At 37.5% G+C, this 19,212-nt stretch overlaps 1 protein-coding gene across 2 annotated transcripts in view; it reads left to right on the top strand.

Moving 5' to 3' along the window:
- Positions 1 to 1,127: 1,127 nt before the first annotated feature.
- Positions 1,128 to 19,212, top strand: part of LOC149163618 (uncharacterized) — an 80,211-nt gene continuing 62,126 nt past the window's right edge. The window contains exons 1-3 of one of the 2 annotated variants that reach the window (XM_089430776.1): positions 1,128 to 1,283; positions 1,369 to 1,481; positions 1,792 to 1,871. In XM_089430776.1, the coding sequence (XP_089286902.1) occupies positions 1,205 to 1,283; positions 1,369 to 1,481; positions 1,792 to 1,871 (272 nt within the window). In that variant the 5' untranslated portion in view covers positions 1,128 to 1,204. Of the gene's footprint in view, positions 1,284 to 1,365; positions 1,482 to 1,791; positions 1,872 to 19,212 lie in introns of both variants that reach the window. The other variant, XM_089430775.1, reaches the window with a different exon arrangement.

Below are 19,212 nucleotides of genomic sequence, written 5' to 3'. Positions count from 1 at the left end.
GCTTTCTCAGTTGGCTAAAGTCCGATGAACTTGCCTATTAACGCGTGATCCCTCATGAACTGTATTCTGGCATTGATTCGATGGCTTGGAAATTCTACTTTTGGCCTTTGAGTATCTACTGGCTTGCATGTGGATGAGCTGACCTTGGGCTGATCTTGTTGATCCTGATCTTTGTCCTGATGTGGGCTTGGATCCATATTACCGTCACTCCGCACCTATGTGTTGTCATTTTCTTCATTTCGTTTCTTTTTGTTGTCGTCCTTTGGGGGAGGCGCATCGCCCTCCCCCTGAGGGGGAATCATTAGTCCTAATATTGCCTACAAAATACGTTTGGCCGCAAATCGACCAGAGACTGTCAAAGCTGACCTTGCTCAGGAGGAGAAGAACAACACCGCAGCTTACAAAAAAAAATAATTTTTTTCAATACTTTAAATAATTTTATTTTTATTTTTTGCAATTTAAAGAAGTATACATTTTGAAACTTTTTTTTTTCCCTTTATTTTATATGTCAATTTAAATATTTATTTAGACATGTTTATTATTTCATTAAAAAATAAAGTCATAGACACAAATTTTGATAACTCTCGATCTAGTGGTTGGCACAATGGGATGTTATCCCCTTTATCTGGTTTCAAATTTCACAAGAAAACATGTGTAATCCCGAAGAGTAAGTTACCTTATCCTTCTCATGGAATCTAGACTCCTGCTAAGTCATAAATTTGTGATATATCCACAAGAAAACATGTTTAACCCCAAAGAGTAAGTTACCCCATCGTCCTCATGGAATCTAGACTCTTGCTAAGTCATAAATTTGTGATATATCTACTTACACTGTTAGATGTAATTGTAACCACTAAATTTAATATAATTTTGGTCTTATAATTGCAACCACTAATAATTGCAACCATTAAATTTAATATTCATTAATTCAGCACAATTAAGTCATAATTAATATAATATAATATAATAATAAAGCCATAATGCAGGGAATATTGTTGTTTCATCCGATATTAAAAACTTAAAAGAAAATGGTTTATCTTGTGCAGAAGGCTGGCTGGTTGAAGATGAAAACAAGAGAAAAAGGGTTTAAGCGTAAGAAAGGGCGTCGAGAGGGTTTAAGAAATCATGAAATAAAAAAAAGTTATGTTTAAGCGTGAGAAAGGGCGTCGAGAGGGTTTAAGAAATCATGAAATAAAAAGGTGTTATGTGCAACAGGACAATGTTCGCTAGGAGTGCACGGCGATTGTCTCCAATGGCTGCTAAGATGCCTTTAACCCCGGCAGGTGACCGCTTTTTCTCCATTTTCCCCGTTTTAACTCTTCGGCAATTAATCTTTCAATTCAATTTACGTGCCGTCGGTTGCAGCAGGTGTTCCCAATAAACGCCCGGCGACCTTCGCCAACTGCTCAACAACAGAAATGGCGACCGAGAATCCATTCAAAGCTGAATTTGAGAAGTACCGCGACCAACTCAACGAGATGGTATGCTTCGAACTACTAATTAAATACCTTAAACGCCATTTTTGTGTGATAATGGTATAATAACCTTGCCATTGACTTCGTTGGTTAATGCCAACTAGTAATCATTATATTATATGAATTATTGATAACGTTGAGGCAGCAGGGAAGATCTGACGGACTTAAATGCATTTTTGTCAATATGTGTATTTCCCCCTTCTTAGAACGCTCTCAGAAAATAAGTGAATAACCAATTTTTCAGAAAATGTTTACAAATTATAATAACCAAGTGACATTAAAGAGCCAATAAGATTTTGTCTGGTGCGGAGTGTAGAATGACAAGAGGGAGAGGCTTGTGAAGGCCAGCCGTGATGTTACACAGAGCAGCAAGAAAGTTATTTTCCAGGTTCATAGGTATTTTCTATCCTATTCCCTCATTTCTCTGTAATTATAACTAAAATTCTTCTGTAGAAAACAAAACCCATATAATAGAAAGGGTCTTTCATATACAGAATTCCAAAATATAATAAATAATAAGTATCAGAATGCTAGGAATTTGACCTTAGGTTTGCAGAGGATAAGGATGAAAAATGTCATTTTTCTGGATGTGGTTCACAGACTCCAAGATCTGTGACTTCTGAATGGTATCTCTGAATAACAAGGTGCTTTTAACGACAGGAACTCTAATTGAGCTAACCCTCAAAGCTTGATGAAAAATGTATCTCATCTTCTGAGCACTGTTTATGTTTTTATAGATATGTAACATATATGGCTGTTTAGTCCTGTTTTACCAGGACGTGTAATCCCATTGTGTTTTTCTGCCAGGATACTATCTTTAGATATAAGAAATTCTGTTTTTCTGCCAGGATACTATCTTTATATATAGAAAATTAGGAGCAATAAGGACAGTACTCCTTCCAACCCTATGTGCACTCATTTTGTGTTTTTGGCCAGTTTAATAATATCTAATCAGCACAGTATTTACAAACAACTAGTTAGCATTCTCTTTATGTGTATAATGATTACAAAATCTTGTTTATTTTTTTATTTGCCAGTAAGATAAGTTAATTTTATTAATGAGCACAATGGACCCACAATAGACCACAATAGTAGGTTAATGGGACTTAAAAAGTAAGAGTGCGAAAACATCTGTAGATCAATCCTAAAACAAAAAAATTATTAAGATATAAGAACAATTTAGAAACTACATTCTAAATGTCCAGCTAAGAGAGAGTATAAGAGAAGGTGCAGGTACAATAAAAATGATAGAAATTGAAAATCTGCAAGAAGGCTTGCTCATTTCCTGCATGGGTGGGATGATCCACAAGAGGTGAGACATGTCTTTGGAGGATTTGAACCTTATGGGAGGGTATAAGACATCATTTCTTTATCTTTGAACCAAGGTCTCGTTCTTTGTCTTTGCTCATTAAAATTGCAGTAGATTTAGGATTAATAGAGACCACCATTTGTGTTGTTTTTTTGCAATCTTATACCCATTAATTTGTCATTAGAGTTGGGAGTAATGGTTGTAGGGGGTCTAAGTTAGAAAGGAAAATGGCACTGCAAGAGAGTTGGACAAGTGTTTTTGGATTTGATGTATTCTTTGTGGGCATAGACCATGTACCTAGACATGTTTTTGTGGAGAGATTTTTCTTCAGCTACGTAGTTTCTAGATGCTGTTATAGATGTCATTGTAGTTTGAAAGGTTCTTGTTTGAATATTTTGCACAATGTGATTTCACCTCCAAGTTTGTCTTTGGTATGTTTATGGGTCTCTTGATAATTAAAGAAGAGAAGCAGGTTTCTGGGATTTCATAGCTCATTGAAAGCTATGAAATTATTGGTTAAGGGTCTGTTACCCACCAAAGTGGGTGACCCTATGAGAAAATTTTCTCCAATTCTTCGCATCCAGCCGGTCAGCCATGCAGCCCCTGATAGCCAACACTTGCTGACAACGTGCTATTTTATCTCCACCACTTACATCAGTCATATACCTTCTCACCCATCCGTCAAAAGCACATGGAAAAAGGTGGGCTTTTGATCAAAGGGCACTTTATTCATTTTGCAATTGGGTGCTTATGCTTGTTTGTATTTGGGCTTTTGATATGGATTATGGAGTGACCCGGAAGAAAGGGGGGTTTTGATTGTGATATTGTTCCCTCACCTTAAATGGGGTGTTAATCATTGATCCTAGTCCAGTGGGACCTCCCCTAATGGCCCAATGGGTATAGGACGGACACTACTCAGGAAGCCTTTATTGAGATAGCGTGTTCCATCTATCTCTATTCCATACTTACCACTTTCCATCTTCCATTACAAGCTCATATTCCACCTCCATTCTTCGGGTTCAACTGACCATAAGTTCTCTGGAATTTGGCACTCATACATCCATGTACCTGGATAGGGCTTGGAACTCTGCTTTGGGAGGTTGATGCAGCTAAAAGAAAAGGAAAAAACATATTATGGCCACAAAATAAAATAAAAGAATATCAAAATGCAAAAGAGGGCTGAGACATACACATTAGTATGTGGGCAAAACGCCTAGCATGAGCCCTACCTCATCACCCAGTTCCTGAGTATTCTTTGCTCCTTTATGTCATAAAAATGAACCCTTGCATGTCCCAACCTCGATGATCAATGAGTTGCCTCATCATTAAGGGGTAATACAATTGCTGTAGATCATTCAAAGAAATTTCTAACCCTTTGAGCTACGAGCAATAATACAAAGAAAAATCAAGCAAAAGTAAATACAAAGGCTGAGTTTGTATCTCATGCATCCATGGTCGTTCCCTCCTCACATCCATACACTTAGGATGTGGATCCCCCCATCATGCTGGGCCCTTTGACCGTGGCACTTGGCCACAAATTTATCAGAATTGGATTGGAACCGATGGAACCGACCAGTTTGGGGGCCAAATTGGTTTGGTTTAGGGGTTGGAACCGGAAATGGCCAGTTTGGTATTGAACCGACCATTTTTCACTGAACTGGCCAGTTTTGTACTGAACCAACCATTTTTCACTGAACTGGCCAATTTTGTACTGAACCAGCCGGTTTTGTACCGAATTGGTTGGTTTCATACAATTTGATCAAAGACATCGGAAACATAATTTTTCTTAAGAATTTTGTTGTTGTTGTTGTTGAGTGGACCAACCTAATAATCAAGCCTATGGCCCTAGTATTGCTATGCAATTCATGGTAATGTTAAATTCTTAGAGTAAATGGATACTTTTACTTAAATTTTTAACATTACCATAAAATGACTCAGGATGTTTGAGAGTGGTTCCGACCTCATTGGATTTCAAACGAAGAAAGTAGAATTTTAGATTTCACTTAAAATCCAACAGACTTAATAGTTTTTCAAGATCTGAAGATTGGGGGGATTGCAACGTTTCCATTGGATTTTGTCATGTACAAAGATATGAAACTAGTATTTAATCAATAACACCAAACCCTCTATGGCATTGGTTGTTGAACTGCTATGTCATGACCTTACTAAAAATGTACCCATCACTCAAACAAAATCTTGAATTGACATGCTATGTTTTTTCTATCTTATGTTAATGCTTAGAGTGTGACATTTGTGCCGAAGATCCCAATATAGGCAATGCTTTTGATGGTATGTAGGTATTTGTTATGACATCATTTCTTTTGGATGCTAGAGGCCATCTAGAGCCTGTTTGTTGATGTATTTTTGATTCAGAGATGGATTGCACTCGATGCTATTTTGATCATGTGCACTCTTACATGCTATAAAAATGAGAAGTTTTGTTTATTTGTGTATAAATGGTTTGGATTCATATGGATGCATATGAATATATAATGTATATGTTTTCCTTTAAAATTTGAATATTATATGTGTTTTTGGTCAACCGGTTTTTTGGTTCGTTTTTATTTCGTTTCGACCGGTTCCCGGTTTGGAGGTTTTTCGGTTCAATCACCGGTTTGGTTCTGATAACATTGCTTGGCCATGAAGTCTTCTCCCCTCCATACCATAATTATTCACTAACACCTATTGATTGAAGGGTGGATTGAGGAAATGTTACTTCCCTTGGGAGCTAAAAACACCTAATAGGGTTGTCCTTTAGCCACTCGTACCTAGGGAGGAAACATCATTGCGAGTTCAAGGCCCTAATTTTGGAAGGGGAGTCTTATTTGCAGTGTTAAATAGCCCTTTACATTCAAGTTTGGTTCACTTAGATGCAAAAATGATTATTGTACATGATGTCTGGTTGGTTTCACTAGACTTTATGTTGTAATTATTAGGTGGTTACGTAGCCCAGGCTTTGGGCACCTTACCCACATGTATCCAAGTCATTTGAGAAGCATATTGGCGGTGGCACCCACAAGTGAAGCATTGAGAGCCTTGGGTCTCCGAGTAGTAGCAACACATCACATCTACCCCTGGACACTTTCTGCACCTAGGACGTTTAGCCACTTTCCACTACATTTGATGATTCTTCAGGATGATGCACTTGGACCAGCATGCCCCTAGGTCGGCCTTGTCACTCTCTAAGAGATGGCAGCTGATCCAGAGCCCAAATGAGGATGGTCTCACCTTCTGAGACGTGGGAGGGCTAGTAGCACCTGGGAATCCCTCAACGTTGGAGCAAAGATGGGCATTTTAATTAGTTGGAGACCTAGGAGACCACCTTTGCTGCCCCAAATTGAATTTTGGGGTCCACAAAGGGATATTGATAGAGAATCGAGGGCCAACCCTCAGAGGATGATTTTTGGAGGCTTCTACACCACACTTGGAACCTAAAAGCCCCAATGCATGCTACATGGAGTTCATTTATTAGATGACGTCGGCCTTTTAAGGCCTCATGACTCACACGGGTGGGCTTTTATTTGAACTTATGTCTAACCTAGTTGGGTTGGCTTGTAACCCAAGGTTCTATTGTGATTTTACTTGTCTTTTAGGGGCTTTCATGTAAAATTAGAACTCTTCCTCATATAAACAGAGGAGAGAACTCTTTCACTTTTCATCATCATCACTTGAACATTTCAACCTCTCTTAGGAGAATTTCATCCTCTTGTATCTTGCCAAGATGTGGCCTATGGAATGTACTTTGCATGTTGGAGCTATTTTCTTGACCTTGGAGAAGTTATCTTGGATCAATGATGGATAATTCATGCATTTCATCTTGTAAGTAAGCTTTGTTGTTGAAGAATTTTTCATTTAATGTCTAAGGTATGGAATGTAATGGTTATCTAGGGTTTTTTTATTATGCCCTAATTTGTTGAAAACCAATTGCATAGGATCTAGATAGCCTCATTATGTGCTTTACTCATACATGAAATGTTAATGGTAGTCCCTCTGGAAACTCGTGTTGTAGCTTTTCCAAGTGCCTTTGATTCCTCACAAAGATAATAGTTAGGGTTTTGATTCTAGGGCATCAAAATATCCTAACTCCTTTGCAAGGATTAGCTAACCTTAAACATCCATAGACTCCATCCACCCAAGGAATAGGCATCGGCCATCCATTTGTTGGTGATCAAGTCAATTTTATCCAAACTTTGCTCTTTCATTCTCTTACCTAATTCGACCCTCTTAAGACCAAGCAACCAATTAGGGCTTAATACTAATTGACATGGAGAGGGAATTTTGGGTCTTGGAAAGTCTAAACATTTAGGGTTGAGTGGTTGCCACAAAATCATTCCCCTTTGGTAGATATTCGTTCCATCTTTATCCATAATTTCCCTTGCCTTTGTTTGCCCTAGGGTAAACCCTAGTTTGGTTATAACTTCAACTTGGGGTGTCTTGAGGGTTTCATGTGCCTTAACCTTGTTGGAATACATAGTAGGAAACCCTTTCTTGGTATCTTGACCATTGGCCGTCCCAACTCTCATCCTATCAATCAAACCCTAGGTCTTGTATTTTCGTAACTTGACCTCTTTCAAGGAAAGCGAAATTGCTTCCTCTTGGAGCCTTGTGCCTAAATTGTGTCTTTTCTTTGAAGGTCTCTTTGTCACCATGCACCTTTAAGCTTAAAATACCTATTAGGTGACCTATTTACATGCCAAAACTCCTCTCATCGGTGAAAATCCATAAAGAGCAAGGGGTTTTGGTTTTGGGGACAGTGGGCCATCACCACATTATTGTCACTTAGTCTAGTGTTTTCCTTATAGGGTACCCCTCTACAAAGCCTGCTAGATTTTGTGGCAGTACAGCTTGTTACCGCAAAATCTGGCAAGCCTAGTGCAAAGCTCCACGAGGTAGATTGACCACCATTGTCACCTCAACAACCTTTCTCTAGCTGTTTGGTGGCGAATTAAATACCACAAGCGAGGCTTCCCTCTAAGGATCACCTAAGGATATTCAACATCAGGATGAAAAGTGAAACAAACTCTATGATTGGCATAAGGTACCGACGGAGCCTAGAAGGCTAAGATACTCTTTACCAAAGGTTTAAGTACTCTATACTTAGACCTCTTAATTAGATTAACATGCTGCTACAAGTTAGGGTTTGATGTATATTCAATGATATGGTATGCAATTACATATGACAACTAGAAGAAATAACCTTCCAAGGATGGATCAATAAAGGAGCAAGAACATCGATTAGGGATGCAAGGTTTATGGTATGGAAGTGAGTTTTTATGGCTGAAACATGCATAAAACATCAATAGAAAAGATGGTGTTAGCCCCAGTGTTGCACAAAACAGGGATGTTTTTTTTGGAAGTGAAGCGTCAGAAGCATCATTTTCCAAAAATCTAGGAAGCGAAGCATCTCAGAAGCATCTATTTTATATATATATATATCTTTTTTTAATAGCTTTTTGCATTTATATTAAAAAAACATCCAAAATACCAAATTAGTTGTAGAAGATATGAAAACATGCATATTTGTACATAAATCAAAATAGATATGGCATCCATTGTACATCAATGATTAATTTTTTGAGCATCAACCATCTAGAATCTAGATTACTCTCCTCTTGTCTAACCTTTGCCTCTACTTCGATTCTCTAGGGATATTAGTCAACATTGCCCAATTTTGATCAAATGACCTAATCTAAGCCTTATAATATGGTAGAGAAAGTGTAACATGCCTGATCAATGATTTTGACTTGAATGAAGGGTACATTTTTGCTAAGGCCATGACAAAGGAGTTCAACAATCAACACTGGGGCGCATATAGGCCTTGGTGCTCTTGATTAAATGCCAATCACATACCCTCATACATGATATAATCTAATAAAATGCCATAATCTCGTTGATCCTGAAATCCTGAAAACTGTTAAGTCCGTAAATTTTGAATGGGATATGAAATTGTATTTTCTCCATATGAAGTCTGATGAGGTTGGAACCACTCTCAAACGTCCTGAGTCATTTCATGATAATGTTAAAAATTTAGGTAAAGGGATGAAAATGAAAGATAAAGGAGAATGACACTTTTAACATTACTATTAAGGAGCATCTAGGGAGCATCAAGGGGGCAACTTGGGAGTGTTCGGGAAGCATAGTACCTCACATAACTGTTTGAAAATCCCCAAAAAAAAGCCCGATGGAGGGGCAAAATCGTGTGAGCGGTTTTTGGAACCGTGGAAAAATTGTGGTTTTGGCCTACGAAAACTTGTCGAAATCGCGGTTCGGGCTTGCAGAGCCATGGTTCAAAATCCTCATGGTTCCAAAAGCCCAAGAACCGTGAAAATTTGGCGGAACTATGGTTTCGCTGGAGGATCGATGGCGGATTTGTCTAGAACGTGAATTCGCCTCCTGATCCCCGGGGGGGGGGGACAGATCTTGCAACACTGGTTAAGCCTAATGTTAGGATTTTATTATGCAATTAATGCTAGATTTTTCCTTTCTCCAATTATTAAATGTATTCCCTATTAAGAGGGCAATAACACATCAAGTGAAATCACCATTGAGCAAAATTTCAAGAAAATCCTAACTTGACCCTAGATGCCTAGAATTTAGAGAGGATAGAGAGAAAACAATTAAAGATAAAATGTTGATCAACACCTACTAGACTAGTGCCTTGATCTAATTGGGAAATGGAGTCTTTTAGAACAAATTCAATGAAGATGGCCTATGTTTTAGATATTTTCCTAAGTTACTTGTCTCAATCCAGATTTTGCGTTGATTTGATTTAGTTTTGCATTCTTGTGTTGGATTTGTCTTCTTTCTTGTTCTAGGGCTTCTTGTTAAGCCTAATATTCTTGGATTTGGTTTTTGATGTTTGGATATTTTCTGAGCTTTCCGGATCTATTTATTATTGTCATTAGCACCTAGTATTCATACAAGATCTGACTTTGTTACTTCACTATGATCTTGATCTATTCATTAACCAAACTTTTGGGTTTCCTTGAAGCCTTCTTGTGCTTGGTTTTTAGGCTTTTCCATTTCCATTTTTGGTGTTTCCATTGGATTTGAGCATCAAATGACATTGTTTGGGGATAAAATTTTTCCGCTTTCTACAGACAAAGATATTTCCAACGGTGTAAGAAGCGCGTCAATCAGAGTTCGTATGCAAAAGTTATGCCACTCAGAAGTTGACCTTCTTGTTTTCACACCGCGTCAACCCCCATTATTCATGGAAAAGGGGCTAGCCACATGATTATGGAGTAAAAGGCTCTAGAAGAGTATATATTGTAAATCTAGTTAAGATTTTATGTAGTCCAACTTAACCACTTGTAGGCTATTAGGTTGTGTTATAACCATGCCATTAAGAGGAAGAGGAATTCCATTCTTTTGAGTGCATTTATTCAATAGATGAGAAAAGATAGCCAAGAGGGATAAGAGGTACAACAAAGAGAGATGATTTATGCACTGTAGCAACCCACGAGCCAAAGGCCATACTTCTTTGTACCTGTAGGCATATTTCCAGATAGAGAAAGAGAGCAAAGCGACCTCACCTTCCAACTGCGTTTTCTCTTGAAAGGGTTTCCCAAAGCATATCTTGTGTCTTATGTGTGTTTGTCGTTCTCTATTTTTTTGCATAATTTCCATTCACATGCATGTACTAATTATAGTTAAATCTACAAATCTTGAATTTTAAATAAACTGTAATAGTGTAGGATTTTCAGATTCTTAATATAATATTATCAGATCTGTTGTGACAAACTGTCCAGTGGAATATCCATGACATTTTATGGATCATTTGGTATTAGAGCAGGTTTATTTGGGTATTTGAGGAGTTTGCAGGGGATCTAGGTCAACAGGGTTAAAAATCGTAAAACCCTAATCATGGTCGACGAATATGTAAATGACCCTCATGATCCTTTAGAGGTGAGGTTTTCATTGTTGGAACAACAAGTCACAGATATAAACCGCAATGTAAAACTCCTCATGGAGGCCTTGAGCAATAATATTGGGATATTCGGAGAAGATGGGGGTTCAAATGCAGAGGAAAAATCAGAAGGAGGATCAAGGGATCAGGAAGAAACAAAGAACTAGTCTAACAAAGCACTGAAAAAGATAATCCCGATTTGAGTGTTGTGAATTAATCATTGTTTAATATGGAAGAAAAAAGCATGGCAAGATCGATGATTTGAAGCTGAAGCACTGGCTGCAGTAACTGGAATTTTATTTCAGCGTCCATTAGATCGAGGAAGGGAAACGATCTCATTCGCGTGACTGAAATTAGAGGGCCATGCACTGACTTGGTGGGAGATTCACATAGAAACCCTGAGGTTGGAGGGAGAGCCTCCAGTGACTAAGTGGGAGGATTTCAAAACCCTCATTAAGTCACAGTTTTATCCCAATGGGTACATGAAGGACCAGTGGATCTAGTAGCATTACTTCAGGCAAAAGTCAGGCTAAAGCGTGCAGGAGTACAACACTCCAATTTTGAAATATGGCTATAATGTTGGGTATCTCTCCAAAGAATCCAGATGTACTCAAGTATTTTGGGGGTCTACACAACCATTTGCATGAGAAAGTTATGTTGTTTAAGCCCAAATCGGTGGATGAGGCTTGTGTACCAGGCATAATAACTGGAAAACATAAGCCTGAAGAGAGCGCAATCAAGTGGATCGAAGTAGAAGGAGCAACAAGATGCTTCTAAGGAGGGAAAGAAGAAGAAAAAAGGGGGAAAGATAAAAAGACGGTAGCCACAAAACACCAGTGAAAATATCCTTGCAACCAATGCAACCACTGCAACCACTGCAACATTGATGACCATACAGAGGAGAAGTGTTGGAAGTTGCATCCAGAGCTAAACCTGAAGAACACAAAGAAAAATAACAAGAAGAAGAATCTCATGGCCACTGATTCGAGCATCCAAGTTGAAAGAAACTCAGACGTGGATGAGAATATCGTTTGTACATCAGTGCAAAAGGAGGTGAATCTGAGTAGCCTTCAACAATAGGAAGAGAAAGTAATGACCAAACTATTCGATATAAAGATACATGTTAAGAAGAAAAAATATTAATGCTTAGTTTGACTTAAGATCGCAGGCGATTTTCATTGTAGTAGAGCTAGTCAAGAAGTTACGACTGGAAGTTCGTGATCATCCAAACCCATATCCACTGAGATGGGTAAATAAGGATGCAGAGCTGAAGGTAACTAAACAATGCAAAATTAGATTTGCAAATGATGTTGATTCTGTTGATGAAGTAGATCTAGCTGTGTTTCCCATTGATGTATGGGGAGTCATGTTTGGGAGTTCATACATGATGAAATATTCATGAGGAGAGCCAATCAATACCGACTCGTCAAGGATGGAAAATCATTTGTCATCAACGCGCACAAAGGCAAGTCAAAAATTTCACTGGTAAGTGCCAACCAAGCTAAGAAATTGATTAGTTCCAACAAGAAGTATGTTTTATTGTTTTTAAGAGAAAGTCAATATGAAGAGGAGTCAATAAGAGGCAATGAATCCCTAGAGGGGTGTACTAAGAAAAAAAATAAAATAACTGGAGAAGTTGTTATAGGCATACAAGGATGTGTTCCGAGAGACTAAAGGGTTACCACCTAAGAGAGAAGTGGAGAACGAGATCCAGTTATTTTCGGAATCCCCATTTCCAAATATTGGGTTGTATAGGCAGTCTGTTATATAAGAAAGTGAGGTGAAGAAACATTTGCAACAACGACTGGAACAATGCGTCATTCAACCGAGTACATCACCATGTGGCTCACCCATCATCATTGTGCCAAAGAAGGATGGGAAATGGCAAATGTGTATAGATTATAGGGCGTTGAACAAAATCACGCTCAAGAACCAACACCCCCTTCCCAAGATAGATGATTCGCTGGATCAGTTGCAACAAGAAAAATACTTCACCAAGTTAGTCAAATAAGAAGTTACGTGGAAGATCGGCTTCAAAACTCGGAAAGGTTTGTATGAGTGGTTATTCATGCCATTTGGCCTGTGTAAGGCACCAACTATGTTTATGAGATTAATGAATAACGTAATACACCCTTTTATAGATTCATTTTTTATTGTCTATTTGGATGATATACTGGTATATAGTGCTACCTGGGAGGAGCATATTTCACATTTGACGGAGGTGTTGGAAACATTGAAGAAGCACCAGTTGCTAACAAATCTCAAGAAGTGAAAATTTGCGCAACAGTCTTTGGTGTATCTAGGGTATGTAATTGGTGGAGGAAAGTTGAAGATAGATCCTTCCAAGATGGGGGCCATCATGAAATGGTTGGTGCCTACTAATGTTTATGAGGTCAAGAGTTTCATTTGGACAACACAATACTTGAGGAAATTCATAGCCTCATTTTTAGTGGTAGCAACACCACTCCATGCAATAATAGTAAGTGGCAAGAGTTTCTAGTGGGGAAAAGGTTAGCATAAGACTTTCGAGGAGCTAAATAAGAAGATAAATCAAGCACCAGTTTTGGCATTACTGAAATTGCAGGGACACATTGAAGTGGAGACAAATGCGAGTCGATATGCTATGGGAGTTTTCGTGGGTCTTAAAAAAAGTAATTTTTGAAGGTCCTCCACCAAGGGAATATTGTATATTTCAAGAAAATTTGGACCCTTGGACCTTGGTGGTGAGATCATAGTGGCCTATTTATAGGCTTGTATCCCCTTCTCCAAGCCGACGTGATCCCTTCTCTTAGGCCGACATTCCAAGCGGATACCATTTCTTTTGATTTCGGTGGGCATGAATTCGGTGGGTACATTTCGGTGGTTTTCATTTGATGATCTGGAAGGACTCTTTGACAATTATTGACTTTACAAGTGTAACAACTCATGGTTGTCTTTTAAACTTCAAAATAAACATTTGAGCATGAAACCCATGCTCAAATAATAATAATAAAAATACAAAAATTACATTGTTACATCATTTGACATAATGAAGACCAAACCTAGTTACACTATTTTCAACACTCTGGGGGTTTATCAACATAATTTTGCCGGAAAAAGTTTTAAATTTGGAAATTTTCGTAAGGGTTTAACTGATAAATTTGAAGCAGAAGCATGTCATTTTAAAATAACATTTTCTGGGAAATTTTCTTAGGTTTTTTGCTATCATTTTTCTCCTGTTTGTTGCCGTATTGACCCTCCAAAAAATTTCGAAATTTTCTTGTTGTCTGCGTTTTGTGGTTTCTGGAAAAATTTGAATTTCTTTGCTGCATCACTCTTCTGCTGCTATACTCCTCGCCCTCCTTGCTGCTGCTTTTTCCTCCACTTATGCATTGTTGCCAGCGTTCTATCCCTCACTGCCTTCTCTATCTGTAACCCTCGACCGTCATTCCTCATCACGCTGCCACCTTCTTGACCCGTGTTTCTCTTTCTGTCCCTTCCTAGCCCACAACCTTCATTTTCTTCTGCGTCCTCCCTCCATCCTGCAGCTTCAATGCTGCCCAAACCTCTTCTATCTCTGCTGCTATTCGCATCCTTAGCCTGCTTTCCTTTCCGCTCTTCCTCCTCGCAGCTCTCCTCCTGCTACCTGTCAAAGCATGCATCCCCACCTACGTTCTCCTCTTCCCTGCGGCTTCCCTCTTCCCTTCCGTCAACCTTACATCTGCAGCTCGAGCACCTTGCAGCTCCTCCCTGTTGCTGCTTGCGTGCAACTCCTCCAACACGTAGTCTCCTTCCATCCTTGCCACCGTCGAGCCCCTGCCAAGCTTGCATACACAACCAAACACTCAAAAATCGATATCTCTTTTCTTTTTGCTTCACTTAGGTTTAGGTTTCACTTTTATTTTTATTTGTAATTTTTTTTTCATTTTTTGTTTTGTTTTTAGTTTTGGTTAAATGTTTGATGTTTTACAAAAATAAAAGAATAAAAGTCTACTTTTTTGGTTAAGTTTCATTTTAATTTTGATGCTTTTTTTTTAATGTTTTCATTTTTTTTTGTTTTTCATTATTTTGATTTCGTTTTAGTTTTTATTTTTTTTAAACATTTAAAAATCTAAATAAAAAAAAAGAAAAAAAAAAGAAAAAGAAGAACATTTAAAAATCTAAATTTTTTATTTTTTTTTATTTTTTTATTTTTTTTTTTTCGTTTTTGTGACTATGAGATTACTGAGGAATTAAATCATAAGAGGACCTACACTTTTGCATTTAAAAAATTAAATTTTTATGTGGCCTATGGCCCATTAAAAATTTTAATTTATTAAAGTCCTTTTGATTTTATTATTTTTGGTCACATTAAAAAATTTAATTTTTTCATTTTACCACATTAAATTAATTGCCTAAGGAATAATTAAATTGTTAATCTAAAGTTTCTTGGTGTCCTTTCGTGGTAGTGATTTCTCTATTGATAGGTGTGATTAATGTTTTAAAATCATTGACTATTGGAGAATGATAAATTATTCTAGATCTGGGCTATTAATGAAAATCAATTTAAATCTAGAATCATTCCTTAGCATTTAAATTTCATAATTTTTCACAGGATTTAATTGCTAAATAAAGTTTTGGGCATTGATCACTCATGATCGTCACTATTTGTCACATTTATAAATTGCTCTGGATAACTTGTTTTTACTTAGTCTATGGTTAATTGAGTATAAAGGCACTGGTCTATAATCATTTCTATCTTGTGGTTGTGTCTTGGTCGTGTTAGTGTTTGATCTATTCATCTCAGTTAACCAAGACTCTTTTACATTCATCAAGTTGTCCATCCTTAAAATCTCCTAGAGCCTATGTTCCACATGCTATTTTCATCCATTCACCTTAGGGACTACCCCCCTTGACTTGTCTAGGTGAGAGTCTAAACGGAGTGAGTAAGGATTAGAGTGACAACCCTTACTCTGAGCGTTGTCGCGGTGCCTAGACACTTTGTGCGACAATAAGCCTCATGTTATTTTAAGTCAGTTGGGCTCTCAAGAGGCACGCATTCAACCTCCTTTGAAATCTATATAAATGAGACTATCTCTCCTCATTTTGGCCATCGATCTATCACATCAAGAGGTCTGTTCTAGCGCAAGAAGAAGGAGAAAAAGGAAGGCTGAAAATCTGAAGGAGGCCTTGGCATTTGGCTTGGGATTTGATCTTGTCTTGATTGCTGGTTTGGCTATTATCTTGATGTATTAGTGAATCTTGAACTCTCTCTCACATAAGGAAAGATTTATGGGTTTTCCCTTGTCCTGAAGCCTAATTTTCGTGTCTCTTGTTTCCTTGTTTCATGGTTATTTTCTACTGCTCTTTAATGTTTAGTTGTTGAATTTTTCTTCTGTGTAACTACTTAATGATAATTGATGTTATACTAATGCTAACTGATCATTAGTAGTTATCATGATGGAGAAAAAATGTTCTAGCTATAACCCAGAAAAATCAACGAGATCACATGCTGGAACTAAAATCATTGGATTGTTCAGGACGAATTTGTGGTGCTTTACTCTCTGTGTTAGACGAATCATTTGGGCAGAATAATGTAAGATTATCTTGGCAGTTATATTGAATAACTCTGAAGCATTTCAGCCTCCCGAGGCACAAACCCCCCTCCACTTGAAGCAGATTCGTCATCTATCTTGAGGCAACTTGGCCTCCCTGAGGCACATTGACTGAACATTGGTATCCTATCCTGAGGCTGTTCTGTTCCTGTCCTTGTTGGAAAATTGATTAGGGCAGCATATTAATTCATCTTATCCTTACTTTGACATTATTTGTGATATTATGTTATTCTTCTTTTGTTTATGCTTATGTTTTCATCATCAAATAAATGCCAGAAACAAAGAAGATCACATGAACACAAGATATAGGCTCCATCCCAGAGCAAAACCCCTCCAAGGGGAAAAGCTAGAAAGAACTTCTCTTCTTATAGAACCAATGTCAAAGGATACTTCCAAGACCAAACCTTAGACCAAGGCTGCCATCAAGAACCAAGCCAACCAGCCAATCTTTCAAGACAAGGTCTCCAAGCGAATTAGGGCTCTTCTAGCCTTCCGTCCTTTCCAAGACAGCCTGTAGCACTTGCTGCAATTTTGGACCTGAGGTAACCCTATACTTCTTAGGGTACTCACACGTGTGAGCAGCAGATAGCAAGATTTCAGACCTTCGCATTCTTTCTAGGGCTTCCTTCTCCTTCGCTAGCCTTCTCTCTTGTCTTCTAGGACTCTCGCATTCCTTCTCCATTGCAGATCGAACCCAAGAAGATACTTGATTGATGTGTGTGTCAATAGGTCGAATACCTTCCTTTATATAGCCTTTCCTAGGGCTCGAATAGCCCTCACAAGGCTGACTTGTTCCTGGCTGGCCGACTTGGTTCTTAGGAGCCTTCTAGATATTTCCATATAAAAATATTTTTTCTTTCTTTGATACAAGTGCCCAAGAGGGTCTTTTACAATAACAATGACTCTTTTGACTCATGATAAACCTAGGAGACCTAATGACAAATAACTTGAGCATGAAACCCATGCTCCAAAATAATTTTCTTTTATTCTTTTACATCATTTTCTTTCTCCTTTTAATAGACACATAAGATGACAAGGAGTCAAATGACAATTATGAAGACCAAAACTAGTTACATTCTTCAACAGTCTTGAGGTTATTCAGTCATTCCCTGAGGTATGATTGAATGGATCTTTACGACAAGGATTTCTCAGGCCCTCTAAGGCACATTCAAGTCAATTGATCAATTTCCCTGTGGAACTCGGCCACATTACCTGAGGCAGATTATGTGTTGCTGAGATTCGGTAAGGCTTTCCTGAGTGTTCGGTGAAGCAAGAATACATTTGTGAAGTGATCCTGACTACAGTTGCTCGTTCCACAGAGAATTAAGCATATCAGTACAGATTCTATAGGCTGTAGAAGAGTACAATTAGACTAGTAAATTTGAATTGTTTGACAGATAGTGTTGTGAAGTATTGGTAGAACAGTTCTGGTTATCAAAAGGTCAATTCTGTGTATTGTGCAATTGAGAGATCATATTACTGTTGACTGGAATAAATTGTGCTTATAAATTAATATCTGCTGTTGTGTAAATATCTATTGATTTTCTGTTGAAAAACCTTAGAAATAAATCCCTAGGAAGGGAAAAATTACCCTAGGACACTACATTTTCCTTCTAAAAATGTCATTGTGTGTATCGTTTTTTTCTTTATTGCAAGATAATGTGTTATTATATATATATATATATATATATATATATGTAATGTTTCATTTTTGGGGTAGTCACGTTTCCAGTCATACCCTTTTAGAAACTTCCAGATGTTTCTGCGTTTCGTTCAACTTAGGTTTTAAGTGAGCTGTGGTGTATTTCTTCTAAAGTAGTAGAGTGTGTAATAGGATAATTCTATGCCATCTAAATTACTATATTTTGAAAGGAATAATAATAATAATTATGATTAATTTTCTTTTTAAGAGATGATCCGAAGAACCATATAACCGTTTTGCTTTTCCTCTTAATGCTTTTTTCATGAATTTTTTCAGTAAAGTTCCTAGAATTTGTGCAGATACTGAACTGATTCACAATCCAGTTAATATAACAAGAGTAATCAATGAAGCCAAGACTACATTTGCTCAGTAGAAACTGTTTTTCATTTTAACAAATTGGTAGATCATGCTTGTTAGATTAGCTATTTTGTGTTTTCCTCTTTCAATGTTTGTCAACAAGACAATTGAAAGATGAGTTGAAAAGCATGTCATTTTAAACTTTAAAGGCTTGTCTAGTTAGAGCTCTCAGTTTACCCACTCTCTGGTAGTTAAGGTCATATTGGATTGACTTCAAACCCAGAAAGTGTTAGGGCTTTGCAAGTCTTTTTTTATTCTTACAAAGTCTAATTGGGGTATTTTACGAAGTTGCTGAAATTGGCACTGGGATAAAATCAGCATGGGTCTGGAAAACAAAAAAATCGTAAAAAAATCAGAAAAATATCTGTAAAAATCAGCAAGCATCAGCATAAAAAAATACAATAAATAAAAAAAGTGACCCATGATTTTATCCCAATTTTTACAAATTTTTCCTGATTTTTTCAGGACTTAAAAATTGGCAATTTTTTGGCCAAGAAAATCAGCGCAATAAAAAAATTGCAATTTTCCAATTTTATCGGAATGTTTGCAACACTGGTATTTTATGTGATTGGAATTTGAGGTTAATTTTTAATGTGTTGGAAAGCATACTGTGAAAATTCTATCACTGCAGCAACTGATTTACTTTCCCTACTTATTTTATCACAAGTTATTCATGAAATTACTTCAACAAACATTAAAATAAATACTTCTGCAGATATCACACCATAATACGGAAACAAACTTATGCACACAATGACACAGTTATTTTGGACTAATGTCCCCGGAAAAATCCAATGTGGGAAAACCGGTGCAGAAAGGGAGGATTTTATTATTCAGCAATTTTTTAGTACAACAAAGTGCCAAACTGGCTTACCCACTGATAGACA

The sequence above is a fragment of the Pinus tabuliformis genome, chromosome 5_1 (assembly GCF_031772625.1).
Source record: "Pinus tabuliformis cultivar Carrire ecotype Pingquan chromosome 5_1, CPIR1, whole genome shotgun sequence".
Lineage (NCBI taxonomy): Eukaryota > Viridiplantae > Streptophyta > Pinopsida > Pinales > Pinaceae > Pinus > Pinus tabuliformis.
Note: the sequence above shows the minus strand (reverse complement) of the source record. Positions and strands in the feature narration are given on the sequence as shown.